We start from the raw sequence: 17,242 nt of genomic DNA on the forward strand, positions 1-17,242 counted from the left end.
TCACACGACGCAGCTAGATGGAAGTTGTATTTACTAAAAAAAGCCAGGAATGAATGGAACCTTTCAACTCTAGCAACCCAACAAAAGCTATCCAATAGGCTTTCCCAAAACAGATGCAACCCAAGGACCGATGATAGAAAGAAGCTGCCCCCATTCCATCAATACGCCTGACATCTCAGAGCATAGGTTGCCGTTTATGTCTACGCTGCCGGAAAGTATCCTCACATGCCTTCCTCTTTTGTATATGTGATCATCTATAATTCAATAATTCAGAACTTTATCCATACAAAAGTTTGGATCTTGATGCAAACCAAGGGTTCTGATAGCACCCTCTGCTGCTAGTGATGATAGGAAAGCCGTTCTCTCTCTCTCTCTCTCTCTCTATATATATATATATATATATATATATATATATATATATATGGAAAATTCATCCTACCACCCCATGGTAGTTACCCCACATATCTCATATACTACCATGTGGTATTATATATATTATTTTATTATTTTAAATATGTTCATATATTATGACGATCATTGGACGTTGACGAAGAACATAGATGTCTTAAAAGATCCGATATGAAAAAAGGAGTTGGCATGGGCGGGCAGTCTGAGTTAAGTGGGCCAGTCCCACGGGGGCTATGGCCGGGGGCGTGAACCCCGCAGCACAAATGCCCGTCCAGGCCTTTCGGCCCGGAGATGCGCGCCTGCTTGTGCACAGGAACGCAATGGTATAGGTATATTATGCTTGCGGTGTCCCATTCCTGCCTGTGTTATTCCCTCTTTCTTCGTATAAATAAGCCCACGAAACGGCACCCATGCCAAAAGCCCCCTTTAGCCCTCCGAGGCCGGAGTGACAAGCGTGCGCCACCACGCTCGGCGGGTGCGACGGCTGGGTGGTGCGTCTATATGCCGGTCTAGGCCGTACTCAGCTGCCAATGTGGTACTAATTAATTTATAGGATATACGTATATCCTACGCTTGCAGGCGAGCTTAATTAAAGGGAGCCGCTAAATGGGCCGCGTAAAGGAACGCAGGCCGCCTCGAACGCCTCAGCCGCGACCCAAAAAGCCCTGAAAAAAACCGTGATCCATAAGAAAAAAACGCTGTCGTCCATCCCGTAGTCTATCGCTCCGCATCCTCCAAAGCTCAACTGCCGCCGCCGAAGCCTACCTCCTCGCGCCGCGCCACCTTCCGCCGCGAATTCGTCATCACGCGCCGGCACCAGAGGTAGGTCCTCTCGATTTTATCCCAAGAGAGAGAGAGTGAGAGAGGGTTTGGGGACTTGGGGGACGATTTGATCGAGGATCCACCGCCGCCACGCGCCATCTGGCCGGATCTGCCAGCCGCCGCCGCTGCCGCTCTGCTGTGGGGATGGGCTCCGTGAGGTAGGAGCGGCGGGAAGATAGAGACGGGGTGCTCTCGGTGGGTGGGTTGCTGATTTGCGATTGGGGCCGCTACTGATTCTACCTGCTATTGAGTTAGGGTTTGGGTGCTGGTGCTGCTGAATTGCGAGAAAAATTAGAGAGGGGGAGAGCCAATGGGGATGTATGTGGTCCTCCTACTGACTGATTTCTTCCTTCGCTTGCGCAACCCTAGATGACCGCGGTGCGAGGGGCCGCAGTGGAGGGAGCGTGGTCTAATCCGGCGCTGATGGAGCCGCCGGCCGCCGCTGCCGATGGGCCTCAGGTGTCTGAGGTGGACTCGTTCCGGCGCCAGGTCGACGACCTCCTCTCCAAGACCGACGTGGTAACCCCCGCCCCTCCTAACCTCGGTACCAAACTCCGTCTCGCCTCGGCAGTGATCTGCAGGACTGACTCTGGTTGGTGCGGCATGTGTGTTGCAGCTCGAGAAGAGGGTGAACGAGGTGGTAGGGTTCTACAATTCCAAGAAGCACAGCAGTGGAGGGCGCAAGGCTGGCGGCAGGTACGCGGCAAACGGTGCCAGGGACAGCCACGGCAATGGGATGCCCGACCTCATGCGCCAGTTTGCCGGTATCATTCGCCAGGTGATGATCTTTCTTCTGCTATGCTTTATCCCATGATTTATTATGTCGGTTTATGTTGTTGCTTGTGTAGTCATGTTCGCTATATTCTTGCATCCTGGAGCATGTTCTACAAAGTCGGCTTGGTGCTAAGTTTGTAAATGGCATGTTAATTTAGAACAATTTACAGTGCTTTTTTCTATCTCACAGATCTTATTGATAAATATGGCGACCTAGATGCTTGTAGATATTGCCAGCACATATGCTTCTGTTCTTTCCAGCAAGAGAGATTTCTGCTGGAAAAACAAGTTTTCTGTCTCAAGTTTCGAACACTCCCAAATCTGTGTTTGCTTCCATGAACAGGGATAAACCATACAATCTAGTTCTTTTGGGCTGTTATTGGTACTCCATTCTCTATTTCTGGTCTTATAGTGTAGTGCATGAGATAAGACTAAAAAATTGGTCTTGCGCTTGTGCCAAATGAGATCATCTGAACGTAAACAATTCCTTGTGTGAATTTTAAAAGCAGCTTTTTATTGGTAGTGTATTTGAAATTGATTCAACCACTATATGTGGACAACCTTTTTTAATCTAGTTTTCTACGGCCTAATACTCAATACAAAGTTAATGGTTCTTGGGCACCTTCGAATTCGTATTGAGCTACTGCAGTTAAAATCACAAAATGTGATTTCTCTTTTCCCTATGAAAAGATTTCTGTTGATCTTTGCAAATTTTGGCACTTGATCTTCTTTGCTATATTCATTTTCTTCCAGATTACATCTCATGAATGGGCACAGCCGTTTTTGCAACCGGTAGACGTCGTAGGTCTTCAACTTGATGACTATCACCAGGTAATATTGCCAGTACATTTTGGTCTAAATGTAAATCAGTTTTGATTATATTTTTGTGTTACCTGATGTTGGCAAGCAATCAGGATCTGAAAAAAGAAAGCAGGTTTTATTGATATCACCATACTCCTGAGTCGCTGCAGGATTTGTGCTTTTCTGTCTCGAACATACTTTCAATTGACATGTTGTTGCATTTTATTAGAATATTTTCTATCTCCATGGAAAAACATAATCCTGTATATGCTTTGAAATCCAAATACTGTAAATCCTCCCTTATTTGTTTTATCGCTACGTTTTGCCTTCTTCCGTGTACATGAAATTGAAAACCATTGCTTGGAACTCCAAATACTGTAATCACCCCTAATCTATAGAAGGAAAATCTGACATATTAGGCTATCTGTTTCTTATATAACTATTAATTGGTTTGAGACTTGTTATTTACCTTCTTTAGTGTACTCCCTCCGTCCGGAAATACTTGTCATCAAAATGGATAAATGGAGATGTATCTAGACGTATTTTAGTTCTAGATACATCCTTTTTTTATCCATTTTGATGACAAGTATTCTCGGACGGAGGGAGTACTTCGACTTGATGGAGCCCCTGAGTTGTTAGCAAATATGTTTCTCTATATTTGGCATATCAATAAGATGGAGTTGCTTCGTTGTTTTCTTTACCTGGATCTTGGTTGTGGTGATTCATATATTTGGTTTCTACTTTTGCAGATTATAACAAAACCTATGGATTTCTCGACCATCCGAAACAAAATGGAAGGGAAGGAAAGTACCACATATAACAGTGTCCGAGAAATATATTCTGATGTTAGATTAGTTTTTACCAATGCAATGAAGTACAATGTTCAAGGTCACCCTGTTCACATAATGGCCAAGTTCCTACTTGAGAGATTTGAGGAGAAATGGCTTCACCTTCTCCCTAAAGTTGAGAACGAGGTGGATATTTGTAGTCACATACATTACCATTTTTGTTCTGATTTGGATATGTTTCTCTATATTTGGCATATCAATAAGATGGAGTTGCTTCGTTGGTTTCTTTACCTGGATCTTGGTTGTGGTGATTCATATATTTGGGTCCTATTCTTTCAGGAAAGGGAACGGGAGGAACCAAATGATGCTCCAACCACAAGCATTTCTCCGGAAGCTGCCATTGCAATATTAGCTGAAGATACTGGTAATGAGGTCGGCCCTCTCATGTACTGTTATCTCTTTATTGTGTATGTATTGATTGAAGCACTATATATACTGACTGGCTCCTGTTCAGTATAGATTGTTTAGAAAAAAAGGTCCCAGATTTTTTATCAATGTGTTTCTGTTATTGTTTAGCTTTTGTCTGTTGATGTACCAATAAGAAATCCTTTCTTGACTAAGAGGTGTGGCCAACCTGAACATGCATCTGCATCCTTGTCTAATATACGCCTTGCATATTCACAAGCCAATTGCATAGTGCTGAAACCCCTTGTATGTTACCTTGTTTGGTTAGATATTCAGTACCTTCTCTTTCTCGTCTTGCAGCTGAATGAGATTAATAAGCAGCTGGAGGAGCTCCAGAAAATGGTGGTTCAGAGATGCAGGTTTGTTTTAGTTGTTCATGTCATGCACATCGATTTGACTGTTTGCCAAGTTCTTTTTTGCGGTGTGCGCGCTGACCCTAAAAAGGTCGTACATTTGCTAAGCTCTTGATATTGCAGGAAAATGACCACGGACGAGAAGAGAAAACTCGGCGCAGGTCTTTGCCAATTGTCTCCAGAAGATCTTAACAAGGCGCTAGAGTTGGTCGCGCAAGACAATCCTAGCTTCCAAACTACAGCTGAAGAAGTGGACCTTGACATGGATGCTCAGGTAAAGTTTCTTTGTGCTAACCAACCCCCTAGCACTGCTCCTCCAAGCATCACACATTGGTTATCATGTTTAACCAACCATGCTTCATGTGTGTGTGCGGGTGCAGAGCGAGACGACCCTCTGGAGGCTGAAGTTCTTTGTGAGGGAAGCATTGGAACAACAGGCGAATGTAGGCGTAATGGCCTGTGGCAAGACCGATGAAAACACAAAGAGGAGCCGCGACATGTACAATGCTCTAGCCAAGACCGTTTCGAAACGGATTAAGAGATAACCTTAGCGGCTCGGCCTTTCTGATGGTTCATGGTATTTCTGTAGAAAATAGGGCCATGTTCTCCCTTGTGTGAAGACATGTTGTATATATACGAAGATGAATCTGCACTAAGATATGCTTGGTCGCACCCGGTCTCATGTGGCATGGGTAGCATGCTATTGGTAGCTATGTAAAATAAAGAGCAATGTTGAACACCTCTGAGAAACAAGAATTATTCCTTGAAAAAGATACTCCCTCCGTTCGGAATTACTTGTCTTGGAAATGGATGTATCTAGAATTAAAATACGTCTAGATACATCCATTTTCGCGACAAGTAATTCCGAACTGAGGGAGTAACATCAAATGTGGCAAAATGTTGTTTTGCTACAGAAAATTAACGGTGTGTACTCTGCACTTGGCACTGCGAACGACATGGAAATTCACCAGGAATCCTGACTGAAGAATAAAACAGAGGTGATTGATTTCCCGGTCTCGAGTCTAGATGCCCACGAGTTCACTTGATAGGGGAAAAATATAACCCTCCAAAAGAAACCGAAACTCGAGAGCAGCATGGATCCATGCTTTCGGCATGCGTGCCTCAGAGACAGTATTACGCAGTGGATATCACCAGAGCCGCACACTGGTCGTGCGCGAGCACATTCATCCAGAATTCACCGATGCTTTTGCATCATCATCGGCACGCCGAAATCGATTAAACCACGAAGAAACAACACATCAACTGAACCGAAAAGAAAAGATGCCTCGTATCGGAGATCTCACAGGCAAGTCAGGAACGAACACAACGACTGAAACTCACGCAGCACGGACGATAATATAAAGCTAATTAGCTAAAGACGGGGAATCGGCCAGCGAAATAAGATGAAATCACAAATTTCAAAGCGGAATAAGAACTCAGGGAGGCAAATCAAGCTGTATAACAATTACGCAGAAATCAACAAGCAGCAGGCTGCCAGACGGGAGATGGATTTTGAGGCCTTTTTTTCCTTGGTGCGAAACAACAGGTTGGAGCCAGAGATGAGGGGGCGAGCTGGTAGATGAGATGAGGAGGAGGCATGTGGACGTAGGCGGGGGTCACGTGGATGTGGGGTGGTCCATCCATGATTACACCTGGCTTCGCGGAGCGGCCACGGACGGATGGGATCGATTTCGCTGTCGTTCGATGATTGGGTCTTGCATATCCCGGCTTATCAGGATGACGTGGCGGCTTCGGGATCGCACACACCACAGGCGGCGAGAGAAAATGACAGAATCATGAGGCCGTTTTCAACGGATGGGAACAAAGAAAGTTGATAACGCAAGTTTAAAACTGTTTCTTTTCAGGACGATTTTGTTTCTCGGAAATTTGAAAGTTGGAAAAAGCAGAGAAATGATGGGTTCATGCTGCTTCCCTGTGGATGTACGTGCAAAAGGCTAGCATCGTCTCGTCCTTCTCTGTATCTGCGGCAGCCAGAACAATTTTCTCTGCGAGAAACATGCAGATACGAAGAAGGGAGGCTCACAACAAGAACGGTGATTTTAATCTGACGTTGCTGGAGCATGGATCCATCCATGCAACTCTGCCCAACTTGTGTCCACATATGGGTTTTAATCCGACGTTGCTGCAGCATAGTTTTACATAACCGGACCTGTGAATAAAACGGCTAGGCTGCTGCCTGCTGGGTTCGCCGACTCATCAGGTCGTTTGGCCGGTAGTTTTATTGCAAGGTACTCCCTCCGTAAATTAATATAAAAGCATTTAGAATACTAAAGTAGTGATCTAAACACTCTTATATTAGTTTATGAAGGGAGTACTACAGTACCTCTGTAAGCTGGGAACCGACAGATGTCCCAATAGTTGCTGGCAGTACTTTGCGTGGTGCCATACTTTTCTCCCTGGTGAAGAAATATTCTATACGGTTGGCCTTGCAGCTGCCTGCTGGGCCATTTGGCTTGCTCGAAATCGAGCCACTTTTGAGGAAAAACTGATCAAAACGCTATTTGAAAAAATTGTCTTTGCCATGTGTTCTTTCTTGCTTTATTGGACAGGGCTGCAGCAAGGAGATGATGCTGTGAAGCTACATGCGGGCGCCGAGCAGATCAGGGCAAGTACAATGCAGCTGATGAAGATGTGTGACGCTGCAAGACAACCGATCAGCGGAGAGTGAATCTGATGCTGCACTTCGTTGGTCATTTTGTGCTCGATGGGTCAGCTCTGTGGTTTGGGTCTTTTGGTCAGCGCTCCTTATGTTTTGGGACTGTAATAGCTGGTTAGTCCGAACTATTTGTGCTGTTCAGGTTTTCGCCCCATAGCATTCGTCACGATGTCGGTCGAATGTGGTGGGTTTCCTGATAGTGCTTGAACTCACTTTTTCCTCTTTCCCTCCCCCTGAACATGTTTCTGGAACTGATGTATTTCCGTTCATTGCAATGGAAAGGGGTAAAAGCCCGGTTAAAAAAAATACCTCTGTAAACTAATATAAACGCTCTTATATTAGTTTACGGAGGGAGTAAAAGTAATGTTTTACTATGTACTAATAACATGATAGAGGCGACAGGTGAAATAGTAGATTTAGTTTAATCTACACAAGAATCAAACATAGTAGATGAGATGGTGTCCTGCAAAATATACAATTTACCATAAATCGTGCTTAGATACAATGTCGCTGATGTTTCATCGTATCTAAGCTTAGCTTAGATACGATGAAACATCAGTCACATTGTCTGCGATTGTAACATACTTCCTCCGTTCGAAAAAGCTTGTCCCTCCCACACACTGGAGTACCCTGCTGCGTCTTGGAAGCTCAAGGGACCAACATGCCAGCTCAGCTTGGGGATCACAACGCACGATGAATGTGCCTGCGAAATAAAAATGACAGAATCATGATGCCATTGAGCAGAGGGGGACAGAGAAGCTAAGGCTTTGTTCGGTTACACCATGTCCAAAGGGGATTGGAGGGGATTTGGGGGGAATTTGACTTGTATGGGATTTAATTCCTGTCAAACCCCTTCAAATCCATCCCCTTCAAATCCATGTGAACCGAACACAACCTAAAGATGGTGCGCATTCTGAAGTTGCTCATAGTAACATATAGAAAAAGGTAGTAGTGAACTATTCAAAATTTAGCAGGAGATAGTTCTTGACCACAACGGCTACAGACAGATGAAAGCAATTTAAAAGAGAGATGTTCCCCTTGCCATTCTTGCCTCCACCGACCTCAAAATGCCTGCATCATTGTTCAAGACAAAAGGCTGACAGTGCAACACAGAAGGAAAATAAATGCTAGTTCAAGAGAAAAGGAACAGATCTTTGATGCTGCGCTGGGAGCAGTGCTTGCAACTCTGGCACTGCAGCTTCAGCACAATCTTCCTGGCGGTTTTGACTTTTCGCCTGAAAATGTAAAAAAAAATAGCGTTGCACATATGGCTCTAATCTTTATACCAGTATATACCATGTTGGCAGATCAATAGATCATCACACCCAACGATGTCGCCATACCTTCTTGTGGAATACGAAACTTTCGCTGGGCAGACAGGCTGCCTTACCCTTCTTGTACTCAGTGATCTTGTGAAGGGTGTGCTTTGCTGCACTCCTTGTTCTTGCAGTTGTAGGTATTCTTGGTCTTTGGAACGTTCACCTATATAACATTTGCAATAAAATAATTTTAAAATAGGGTTTGCGTGAGCAAAATACAGGTTCAGATGACACTGCGATAGCTAAAAAACTCCAGAAACGAGCTCACCAAATGCTAAAAATTACTGAGAAAACCTCTGGTACAAACTTGTGTTAGGTCCTTAGAAACATGCCTATGGCTGTCATCAGAAGAATAATCGGGTCTCAGAGATTTCATGCTATCGTAGGACCCCATAATTAAAATATCAGTATTAAGCGATAAGGACTGAAAAGATATATCACTTGGCAACAAAGAAGAATGACTCATAGGTTCAGGTGAAAGATTAGAAGAAATTGATGACAACTGGTTATCTGCTCAGGGCAATGCATGCAAACAACGGACCTGTGGGATTAGTTTTAGGTTAGCTCAGTAAAGTACACAAGAAAGTTCAGATGTCAAAAGCACCAAAACAAAATCACTGGATACTCCACAATATGGTCAACCACATTGGGTTTTAGATGTATAAGGCAACGTGAAGTTGCATGAAGCACACCCTTCACAAGGTCATTTGAGTATATGGCACACTCAAAGATGCATGAATACACGCTATAGTCGACCTAATGACAGAATAAAAACTAAACTAGATTTGTTTCAGACATGACGAGGGATCCATTCCATCTAGAAAGAAAGGGCATCTGCCTGATATAAATAGTACAGCTGATTTTAGAACTAATGCTCATCTCATACATGTAACTAGGAAACTAAACCAGTATAAATCAAGTGCAAATACAAGTAAGTATGCATACAGCTAATCAGTACACAGAAATGTAGTGTGCACATAATGAACATAACAGCGAAATCTGATTACAATAAACAGAATGGAAAGTAAGTCAATCCTGTGCTTTTAGAATCAGAAGCATTGAGTGTTTCATTGGAAATAATCACGTGATTATCAAAAACATGGACCAATTGTTCTTCATCATATTCCAAACTACTGTCAAGTTTGCTAAAATAATGAGAGAACATAACAAACAACAAACCCTGCGCATCTAGTAAGTACTCCCTCCGTCCGAAAATACTTGTCGTAGAAATGACTAAAAATGGATGTATCTAACACTAAAATACGTCTAGATACGTCCATTCCTCCGACAAGTATTTCCGGACGGAGGGAGTACTAACTGTTTCTCTTCCTGCATCATGGAGATAAGATAACAAGGAGAACACTGTTGTGAGGTGAATCTTTCTTCAAAAAAAGCATGTGTGCTGCCGATTTGACATCCAGAATGAGTACGAGAAATTTATCTCCAAATAGATTGGAGACCAATTCTTCCTCATTGTGCCAGCGACACAATTATATGAAAAGAAGTGGAGAAAACGGGCAAAGGAACAGACGGAGCAAATATTCTCTCAGGCAAATGCCACAATTGTCCAAGTGGTTTGGTAGAATGGATTACATCAGACTCATCATCTGCTTTCATCATCAAAGAAAAGTACGAAAATGCACATAAATGATCTAATCTCACATAATACCTAGTTACTCATCCATGCCTTGCTAAACTAACTCGACTCAGTGCAGGGCTCTGCCGCCGGCATTCTTCCCAGCTTTCCCTCACATGCCCCCTTTGTTCTGGCCGGCGGCACCCATCTTCCCTTTCCCTCCCTTGGCGCCTCCTTTGCCACCCCTTCCCTTCTTCCTGCTTCTGTGAACACATCCTGACTGAACCACTGCTTTACAATCTTGCTCTTCTGTTGGCTTCTCTGTATCTAGACATAATAAAAGGGGGTTGGTCTCTTGGCCTTGATCTTTGTCAGAACCTTGATCGTTGCCACCATCATCTTCACGTCCCTCTAACAAACCTGCATCAGCATCAGGATCGATTCGCTTGGCTCGTTTGTGTTCTTGTTTTACTTCTTCACCCTTTTTGGTCACATAACACACATAAGCTTCATCAAGCATCTCCTCCAGTTGGTGTTCTTCATCAGAATCCATTTCTTCCATTTCTTGTAAAAGCTGAACATCATCTTTGACCTTTGGTGTAACCAGCGAAGATGATGGCAACGCTTTCCTTATGCGTGTGCGCCACTTCAAGATATGCTTGAAGCTATTTTTATCCAGCACCTGCAAATCCTCACAAAGGTATTTGACCTCATCTGTGGTGAGCTCATGGTCCTTGATAGGCACAGATGCAGGATCATCAAATGAAATCTTAGTAAAAGAACCCAGAAAATCCCGTGGTTTCTGCACTTCGGACCATATAAAATCTGATGCCAGACCAACTTTCTCCAGTACCGTGACTCCAGGCGCATACCCGCCACGAGTTCTCTTCTTTGCACTTTTAGGATCAAGTACATCCGTAGGCATGCTCTTCTCTGGATCCACACTGAACAGGTGCTTGATATCAAGAAGCTCTGGTTGAATCTTTGCGGGGGCTTTGTACTTCAGACAGATGATGTAAATTTCAGCCGATGTGCCACGACTCGCTCTAGGTTTAGTCACCTCGACCTTATCAAACAGCTGCTTCAGGCAGAACATGATGGCGCTGTAATCCTGAGACCTGAAGACCTTGGTGACGAAGGCGCCCTTGGGCGCGAGGAACGCGGTGGCCAGGCGGACGGCGTCGATGACGAGCGCGGACTGCGCGGTGGCCTCCTGCGCCCACGCGCCGCCGACGTTGGGCGAGCCGTCGTGGAGGACGACGTCAAAGGCGGCGACCCCCTTGGAGTCCATGAGCCTCCGCGCGGCGGAGCGGCACTTGGTGGTGGTGATGTCCTCCGTGAGAGAGTGCGCGCCGCGGACGGGGCGGATGGGCACGAGGTCGACGCCGACGACGAAGGCGCCGGCGGGGGCGCGGGCGACGGCCACCTGGATCCATCCGCCCGGCGCCGCGCAGAGGTCGAGCACGGCGCGCGCCGGCGGGAGGAACCGGAAGCGGTCGTCGAGCTGCTGCAGCTTGAAGGCCGCGCGGCTCCGGTAGCCCTGCTCCTTGGCGAGGTGGTAGTACTCGTCCTGCCGCTGCTTTCCCTTCGCCTTGCCCATCGCCGCCGCCGCCGCCGGCCGCCGCTGAGATCGGTTCTTTCTGAAACTTTTATTAACAAAAAAAAGCGCGTGATATATATGGGCCTGGCCGATTTTGCTATGCCAGGCTCATCGTGTCGGCCCAGTGAGAGACACGGAAATAGTAAAAAGTTCGCTCATTGGAGTCCGTCCGAGTCACGTTCATGCAGGACCGGCCTTCCAAATTCGGACTGAGCTGTTATATATGTGCGCCGGCGTGCCAAGGTTACGAGCTCAATCAAGTAGGAGTATATGGCTACTATGGCGTCATCGACTCCGGCGCCGTGGTCAGAACTCCCGCCGGACGTACTACACCTCGTCATCGACCGCCTCGTATCCTCCCCTCCACGGAGAGGCTTCTTCTCCTCGGCGTGGTCGATAGTCCGACGGCTCCTTGGTTTCTCCGCTGACTTCAATAAGGTGCGAAGCTACCGTCGTCGTTGGGTCTTTGCTGATCTAGCTCGCTTCCGTGCGGTGTGCCGTTCGTGGCATCTGGCTATGCGCATGCACCTTTCGGCTTCACGGCAGCTACCTTGGATTGTCATGTCAGACGGCTCGTTCTATACACCTTCGGACGCCGTTTGCACCTCGCCGCCTCGGCTCCCCACCTTGCCCAGCAACACAACATGCATTGGCTCCACCGACGATTGGCTCGCCCTCGACTTCATCGACGCCAAGAAGATGCGTAGCTACTCCTTGCACAATCCGTTCACTGGTATCACCGTGCCGCTCCCCGAGCTGGATGCCGTCATAGGCGATGTTTCCGAGCTTTTCATGGTCCGTAAAGTGCTTCTACGGTCAACACCTTCTGACATCATCGCTGTCATGACCAATAACTGCAATCACCCTCTCATCTTAATCCAGACGGGGAAGGGTGTGTGGTTGCCTGAGCCACAAACTGCCCCCTTCATCTACATCGTTGACATTGCTTTTCTTGGAGATAAATTATATGGAATCACGGAGGCGGAGGACCTTGTCTCCCTCGGTATAGATTTTGATAGCGATGGTATACCCGCCGTTACTAGCATTGAACGCCTCATTAGACACCCACCGGGTTATTATCATTTCGGCGTGTGGAGTGATGATGATGATGACTTTGAGTCCGGAATCAATGATGTGGGCAATAAGGACAAGGTCACGAATATTAATGAAGCCCATATCGAGGTACCAAGCAATGAAGATCCCGAGGAGCACGCCTTAGATGAACTTCGGAAGAAAACCGGCGATGGCATGATTCTTCAAGGCGCAACATGTTGGTTAGATGATGAGGTGCCATATGAACCTAAGGATATGGTCACTCTCAATCGGCACTTGGTTAAGTCACGTGGGAAACTGCTAATGGTGAAGCGACAATTGCATTGGCCTTCTTACAGTATCAACTTCACCCGCAAGGTGGAGGTTTACGAGGCGGATGTCAATGGAGGCGCACACTCGGTGCCGATTTCAGGTGGGCTGGGTAGTCAAGCGCTTTTCATCAGCAGATTTTTCTGCAAGTCCATTTGTACTCGTGAAGACGTGGACCAAGATGCTCTTCATTTTATTAACACGGGTGAGAAATATGATATGAAATCCCAAAGTCTGAGCCCCACCTGGAAGGAGATTGACTACCATGGGTCAACGTGGATATTTTCTCCCGAGCTAGTGGTTTAATATCTTTGTAACAATATATGATTAGTTAGAACGGTTCTGCCAACATATTTTCTCCAAATCAGTGGTTTAATAATTTACTATGTAATAGTTTAAGGTATAAGATCAAGTTTTGTTTGGGTGTAAGTTCAAATTTTAATTTGTGTGAGAAAGGTTCACAAGGCTGTTATGCTTTTAGTATGATAATCCCTCTGACACTTATTTTGAGACCGAGGGAGTAGTATATAACAAAAGGGCATTCTCTACCGACCTACTGCAAAAAGGACCGATTCGCGAGGCTACAAAAACATCTTATATTTTGAGACAGGGATAATAACTTTGTAAAGTTCGAATTCTTCCTTTAGTTTCCTAGAAATTGAACCGTTGTATGTGAATTTATTGCATTATAGAATATGACATATAAGTGGCTTGCTTCCAACTTAGGTCCATCCTACCAGACCTTTAGTCATCGTTTCCTAGTGTGAATTAGCAAAGAGACAATATTTTTTTCTAATTCTCCGCCACCAGTTTTCACAATCCCGAGTGAACCCTAAATTAGTAGAAAATCACACCCAACTAAGAATTAGCAAAAGCTGGGTTCATTCAACATGATACTTGCTCTGTTTTTCCCCTTATCTGACGCATGCAACCCACCAAGTGTAGTGGCAAGGCTGGCGCCTGGCGGCACAATAAAATTATTACAGTACTAGATTATGATGATGAAAATCAGTAGTAAGGTGATCAAACTGACTGCATCTTTGTTGGATTGCTCTTAATTAAATGTCTTGCCATCTGTCGCACTGTCAGAACCATTCACAAATGCATAGTGAGGCTAGGCTAAACCTGCTGCTGGAAGCAAGGTAGTGACCGTCTCAATGCAAGCTAGTGACTGTCGCCAAAAAAAGAGAGCAAGGTAGTACTGTCACAATGCAAGTAAATGTTGTGTTAAGATCAATACAGGCCACCACATTTGCATACCGTCGCTTTGGTTTATTTGCTCGTGTGGGTGTTGGTCCGCTCCGGACCATGCTTCGGTGCCTTAAAGCACCTGCCTTTATGTCTATGATATGTGGGCCCAGCGTTTGTCTACTCCATAAATGATAATCGTTTCTTCGGACAGCTAGAGACCAGAAGATGCAGCGGACTATTGGCACAAGAAAACATATACAAAATTGCACGGTTTCTTTTCTGAAACACATAAAGGTTATGTAGAATATTAAGACTAGCCACAATGAAAGTAACTTCAGCAGTAACATCGAGTCCAACTCAGCAAATTTTCTTATGTGACAATGAGTTAATGAGGAGAGAGATAGTTATACTCCCTCCATCACAGTTTGTTGGGCGTAGCTCACATCTCTCTGGGCGCAAGGTTGGTAGCGATTGGTAGGAATAAACAAGGCGCTGGAGTTGCGATAGTCAAGGAGATGCGCCTAATTAATTGCTAAACCAACGCATAGTAACCTCCATGTCCAGTAAAAGAAGGAAACCAACTCATGTTCCCACTTGCATGCGCTTCAGGAAGAGAAACGGAAGGAGTAATTCAGCAGCCTAATGCGCCCCAATTAATAGGATAGTTAATGATCTGCGTCCTATTTCCCTTTGATTGTGAAAAATTCTGGTTTTGGAGATACGCCCAACAAACTGTGATGGAGGGAGTAGTAACTTAGAGCATGGTTAATAATAAAGCCTGCTGCTGACTATAAGCCAATACCACATCATATACAGCCTTTATAAAAGCCCACTAATACAATAGTTTAGCTGTAAACTAGTTGTACTAATTAATGTTTGCATGTAAAGGGAGGCAAGAATACACTTTTGATTGGTGGAAGGGCCTGCTCACACCGCTGCATGCATTGCTTTTTTCTTGTTTCTCGCGTTGCAGCTGGCGGTAGCTGGAGCGCCCGCTCTCTTGTCTTTCGGTCCATCTCTCTCCTCCAGCAGTGATTTTTGATGACGTGGTACTACTTATAGCCGGCTGACTAGACCTATTGTACTTGCTCTTACCACACTTACTGTAACATCACATGTCCCAATGCAATATGAGTCTATAACCTAATAAATAAAGTTTTGCGTGTTACCACACTTATGTTAGACTAGCCACAATGATGAGTAACATACACTAGTAACATACACATATCCCTAGACTATGTTACTAGCTTCATAGTGGGTAGTAACATAAGTGTGGTAACATGCAAAGCTTCATTTATTAGGTTATAGACTCATATTGAATTGGGACATGTGATGTTATAGTAACTAGCTAAGTTACTATAACTACCTCTCTCCTCATTAACTCACTGCCACATAAGCAAATTTGTTGAGTTGGACTCGATGTTACTGCTGAAGTTACTCCCACTGTGGCTAGTCTTACTACCCACTACGAAGGTAGTAACATAGTCTAGGGATATGTGGATGTTACTACTACCTCTCTCTCAGTTTACAGGCCGTGCGCGTATCCCTAGGTCGTCAATTTGACCAACGTAATACAAGTCATATATTACAAAAAATATATAACATAAACTACGGAGTTTCTACTTTCAAAAGGTATAATTTTTGTGTTATATAGTTTATATTAGGATGATAAAATTGATAACCTAAGTATACGCGCAGGACTTGTAAACTGAAACGGAGGTAGTAGTGTATGTTACTCATCATTGTGGCTAGTCTAAGTGATCTAACCACAATTTATTTTACTGCAAATAACTAAAGAAACAACCATCATGCTATGCAACATAAATGACATTTAACAGGGAATCTACACCTAAAAACGTGGGCAACCAGCTCTCCAATGGCTCCTGGATCAAGGTCCTTGGGGAGAAAGGTTTCTCAAAATGTAGTTCTTCTCCAAGAATTTGTCTCCCTCTGGATCCTCCTGCAAAGCATCCCTCCGCTCTCAGCTGACCCCAGTTCCCGTTGGTATTGGGCGGATGGAAAATATTCATCCAAATCAGCATGCCTCGCTCAACTCGAAGGCTCCATCACAACGCACATGACACTTCAATGATTTTTTTTTAGCATCAGTACAGACACAAGTGCTCATATACACGCGCATACACTCATTCCTATGAACGCACACACGCACACCCTACCCCTATGAGCACCTCTGAGAGACTGAGGCGGCATATCATCTTGAGATTTACGAAGCCACTGTAGGCGCCTCGTCATCGACGGGAACGTCTCCTCCCACTGAAAGCGCATCGCCGAAAATCCTGAAATAAATCCAGGAATAATGCGAGCACCAGGATTTGAACCCTGGTGGGTTGGGGATACCACTGTCCACCTAACCATCTCAACCACAGGTTGGTTCGCAACACTTCAATGATTTGGGAAGCATATACCGGGTCCAAGTGCAAGTTCTTCATTGGGATCCTTGCCGAAAATAAAATTCTTATGGTGGACAACCTAGTCATTCGAGGTTGACCTCGTAACCAGTCAGTCTTGCTATCCCATCAGGGTTACAACAACCTTGCGAACCAACCTGTGGTTGGATGGTTAGAGTGATTGTGGTATTTCCAGCCTACCAGGGTTCAAATCCTGGTGCTCACATTTATTCCTGGGTTATTTCAGAATTTCCGGCGACGCACATTCAGTGAGAGGAGACGTTCCCGTCGACGACGAGGTGCCTACGTGACTTCGTAAATTTCAATATGATATGCCGGCTCAGTCTTTCGGAACTGCTCATACGGATAGGGTCTGCGTATGTACGTTCATAGGGATGAGTGTATGCGCGTGCATATGAACGCTTGCATATGTACTGTGTTTAAAAAAAAAGAGTTACAACAACCTTTCCTAACCAAGATGTGTTGGCTCCTGCCTTGTCTTGGTTTTATGCATAAACTCTCTTTCAATCTAATATATTGCACGACAGAGCTTCTGCCTTTCCTGAAGAAAAAAAAAAATCCTACCAAGCAACATCTGTCGGTGTCCATTAGCTTCATTGGTTGAGAGTGAGTCAAGTCAGTGTATCCTAAAGCTTCACATGACATAAGGGCATCTCCAACAATGACCCCGTGCATCT

The 17,242-nt window shown here is 45.0% G+C and overlaps 2 protein-coding genes, 4 non-coding genes and 1 pseudogene across 6 annotated transcripts; 1 reads left to right on the forward strand and 6 right to left on the reverse strand.

The window, feature by feature from the left end:
- Window positions 1-1,085: 1,085 nt before the first annotated feature.
- Window positions 1,086-5,150, forward strand: LOC119349296 (transcription factor GTE1-like). The gene is made up of 9 exons (XM_037617318.1): window positions 1,086-1,230; window positions 1,600-1,749; window positions 1,847-2,008; window positions 2,758-2,835; window positions 3,555-3,779; window positions 3,933-4,025; window positions 4,359-4,417; window positions 4,535-4,685; window positions 4,792-5,150. Exons 2-9 carry the CDS (start codon window positions 1,600-1,602, stop codon window positions 4,954-4,956), a joined length of 1,083 nt encoding a protein of 360 aa, XP_037473215.1. The 5' UTR covers window positions 1,086-1,230; the 3' UTR covers window positions 4,957-5,150.
- Window positions 5,151-5,526: 376 nt separating this feature from the next.
- LOC119351579 lies at window positions 5,527-5,638 on the reverse strand. Its single transcript, XR_005170054.1, has one exon. It is a non-coding gene; the product is annotated as a small nucleolar RNA Z188 (small nucleolar RNA).
- Window positions 5,639-8,044: 2,406 nt separating this feature from the next.
- LOC119350764 lies at window positions 8,045-8,783 on the reverse strand (annotated as a pseudogene).
- On the reverse strand, window positions 8,724-8,795 carry LOC119351563. The gene has a single exon (XR_005170040.1). It is a non-coding gene; the product is annotated as a small nucleolar RNA R66 (small nucleolar RNA).
- A 657-nt stretch (window positions 8,796-9,452) lies between these two features.
- On the reverse strand, window positions 9,453-9,534 carry LOC119351515. Its single transcript, XR_005170000.1, has one exon. It is a non-coding gene; the product is annotated as a small nucleolar RNA SNORD18 (small nucleolar RNA).
- Window positions 9,535-9,929: 395 nt separating this feature from the next.
- On the reverse strand, window positions 9,930-11,711 carry LOC119349297 (pre-rRNA 2'-O-ribose RNA methyltransferase-like). Its single transcript, XM_037617319.1, has one exon. It carries the CDS (start codon window positions 11,581-11,583, stop codon window positions 10,156-10,158), a length of 1,428 nt encoding a protein of 475 aa, XP_037473216.1. The 5' UTR covers window positions 11,584-11,711; the 3' UTR covers window positions 9,930-10,155.
- On the reverse strand, window positions 9,949-10,035 carry LOC119351174. Its single transcript, XR_005169701.1, has one exon. It is a non-coding gene; the product is annotated as a small nucleolar RNA SNOR75 (small nucleolar RNA).
- Window positions 11,712-17,242: the final 5,531 nt, after the last annotated feature.

Source organism: Triticum dicoccoides, chromosome 1B (assembly GCF_002162155.2).
Source record: "Triticum dicoccoides isolate Atlit2015 ecotype Zavitan chromosome 1B, WEW_v2.0, whole genome shotgun sequence".
Classification (NCBI taxonomy): Eukaryota; Viridiplantae; Streptophyta; class Magnoliopsida; order Poales; family Poaceae; genus Triticum; species Triticum dicoccoides.

Coding starts and splice junctions, on each gene's coding strand:
- LOC119349296 (XM_037617318.1), top strand. CDS start 1,600: ATGACCGCGGTGCGAGGGGCCGCAGTGGAGGGAGCGTGGTCTAATCCG. Junction 2,009..2,757: donor TTGCCGGTATCATTCGCCAG/GTGATGATCTTT, acceptor ATTTTCTTCCAG/ATTACATCTCATGAATGGGC. Junction 4,418..4,534: donor ATGGTGGTTCAGAGATGCAG/GTTTGTTTTAGT, acceptor TTGATATTGCAG/GAAAATGACCACGGACGAGA.
- LOC119349297 (XM_037617319.1), bottom strand. CDS start 11,583: ATGGGCAAGGCGAAGGGAAAGCAGCGGCAGGACGAGTACTACCACCTC.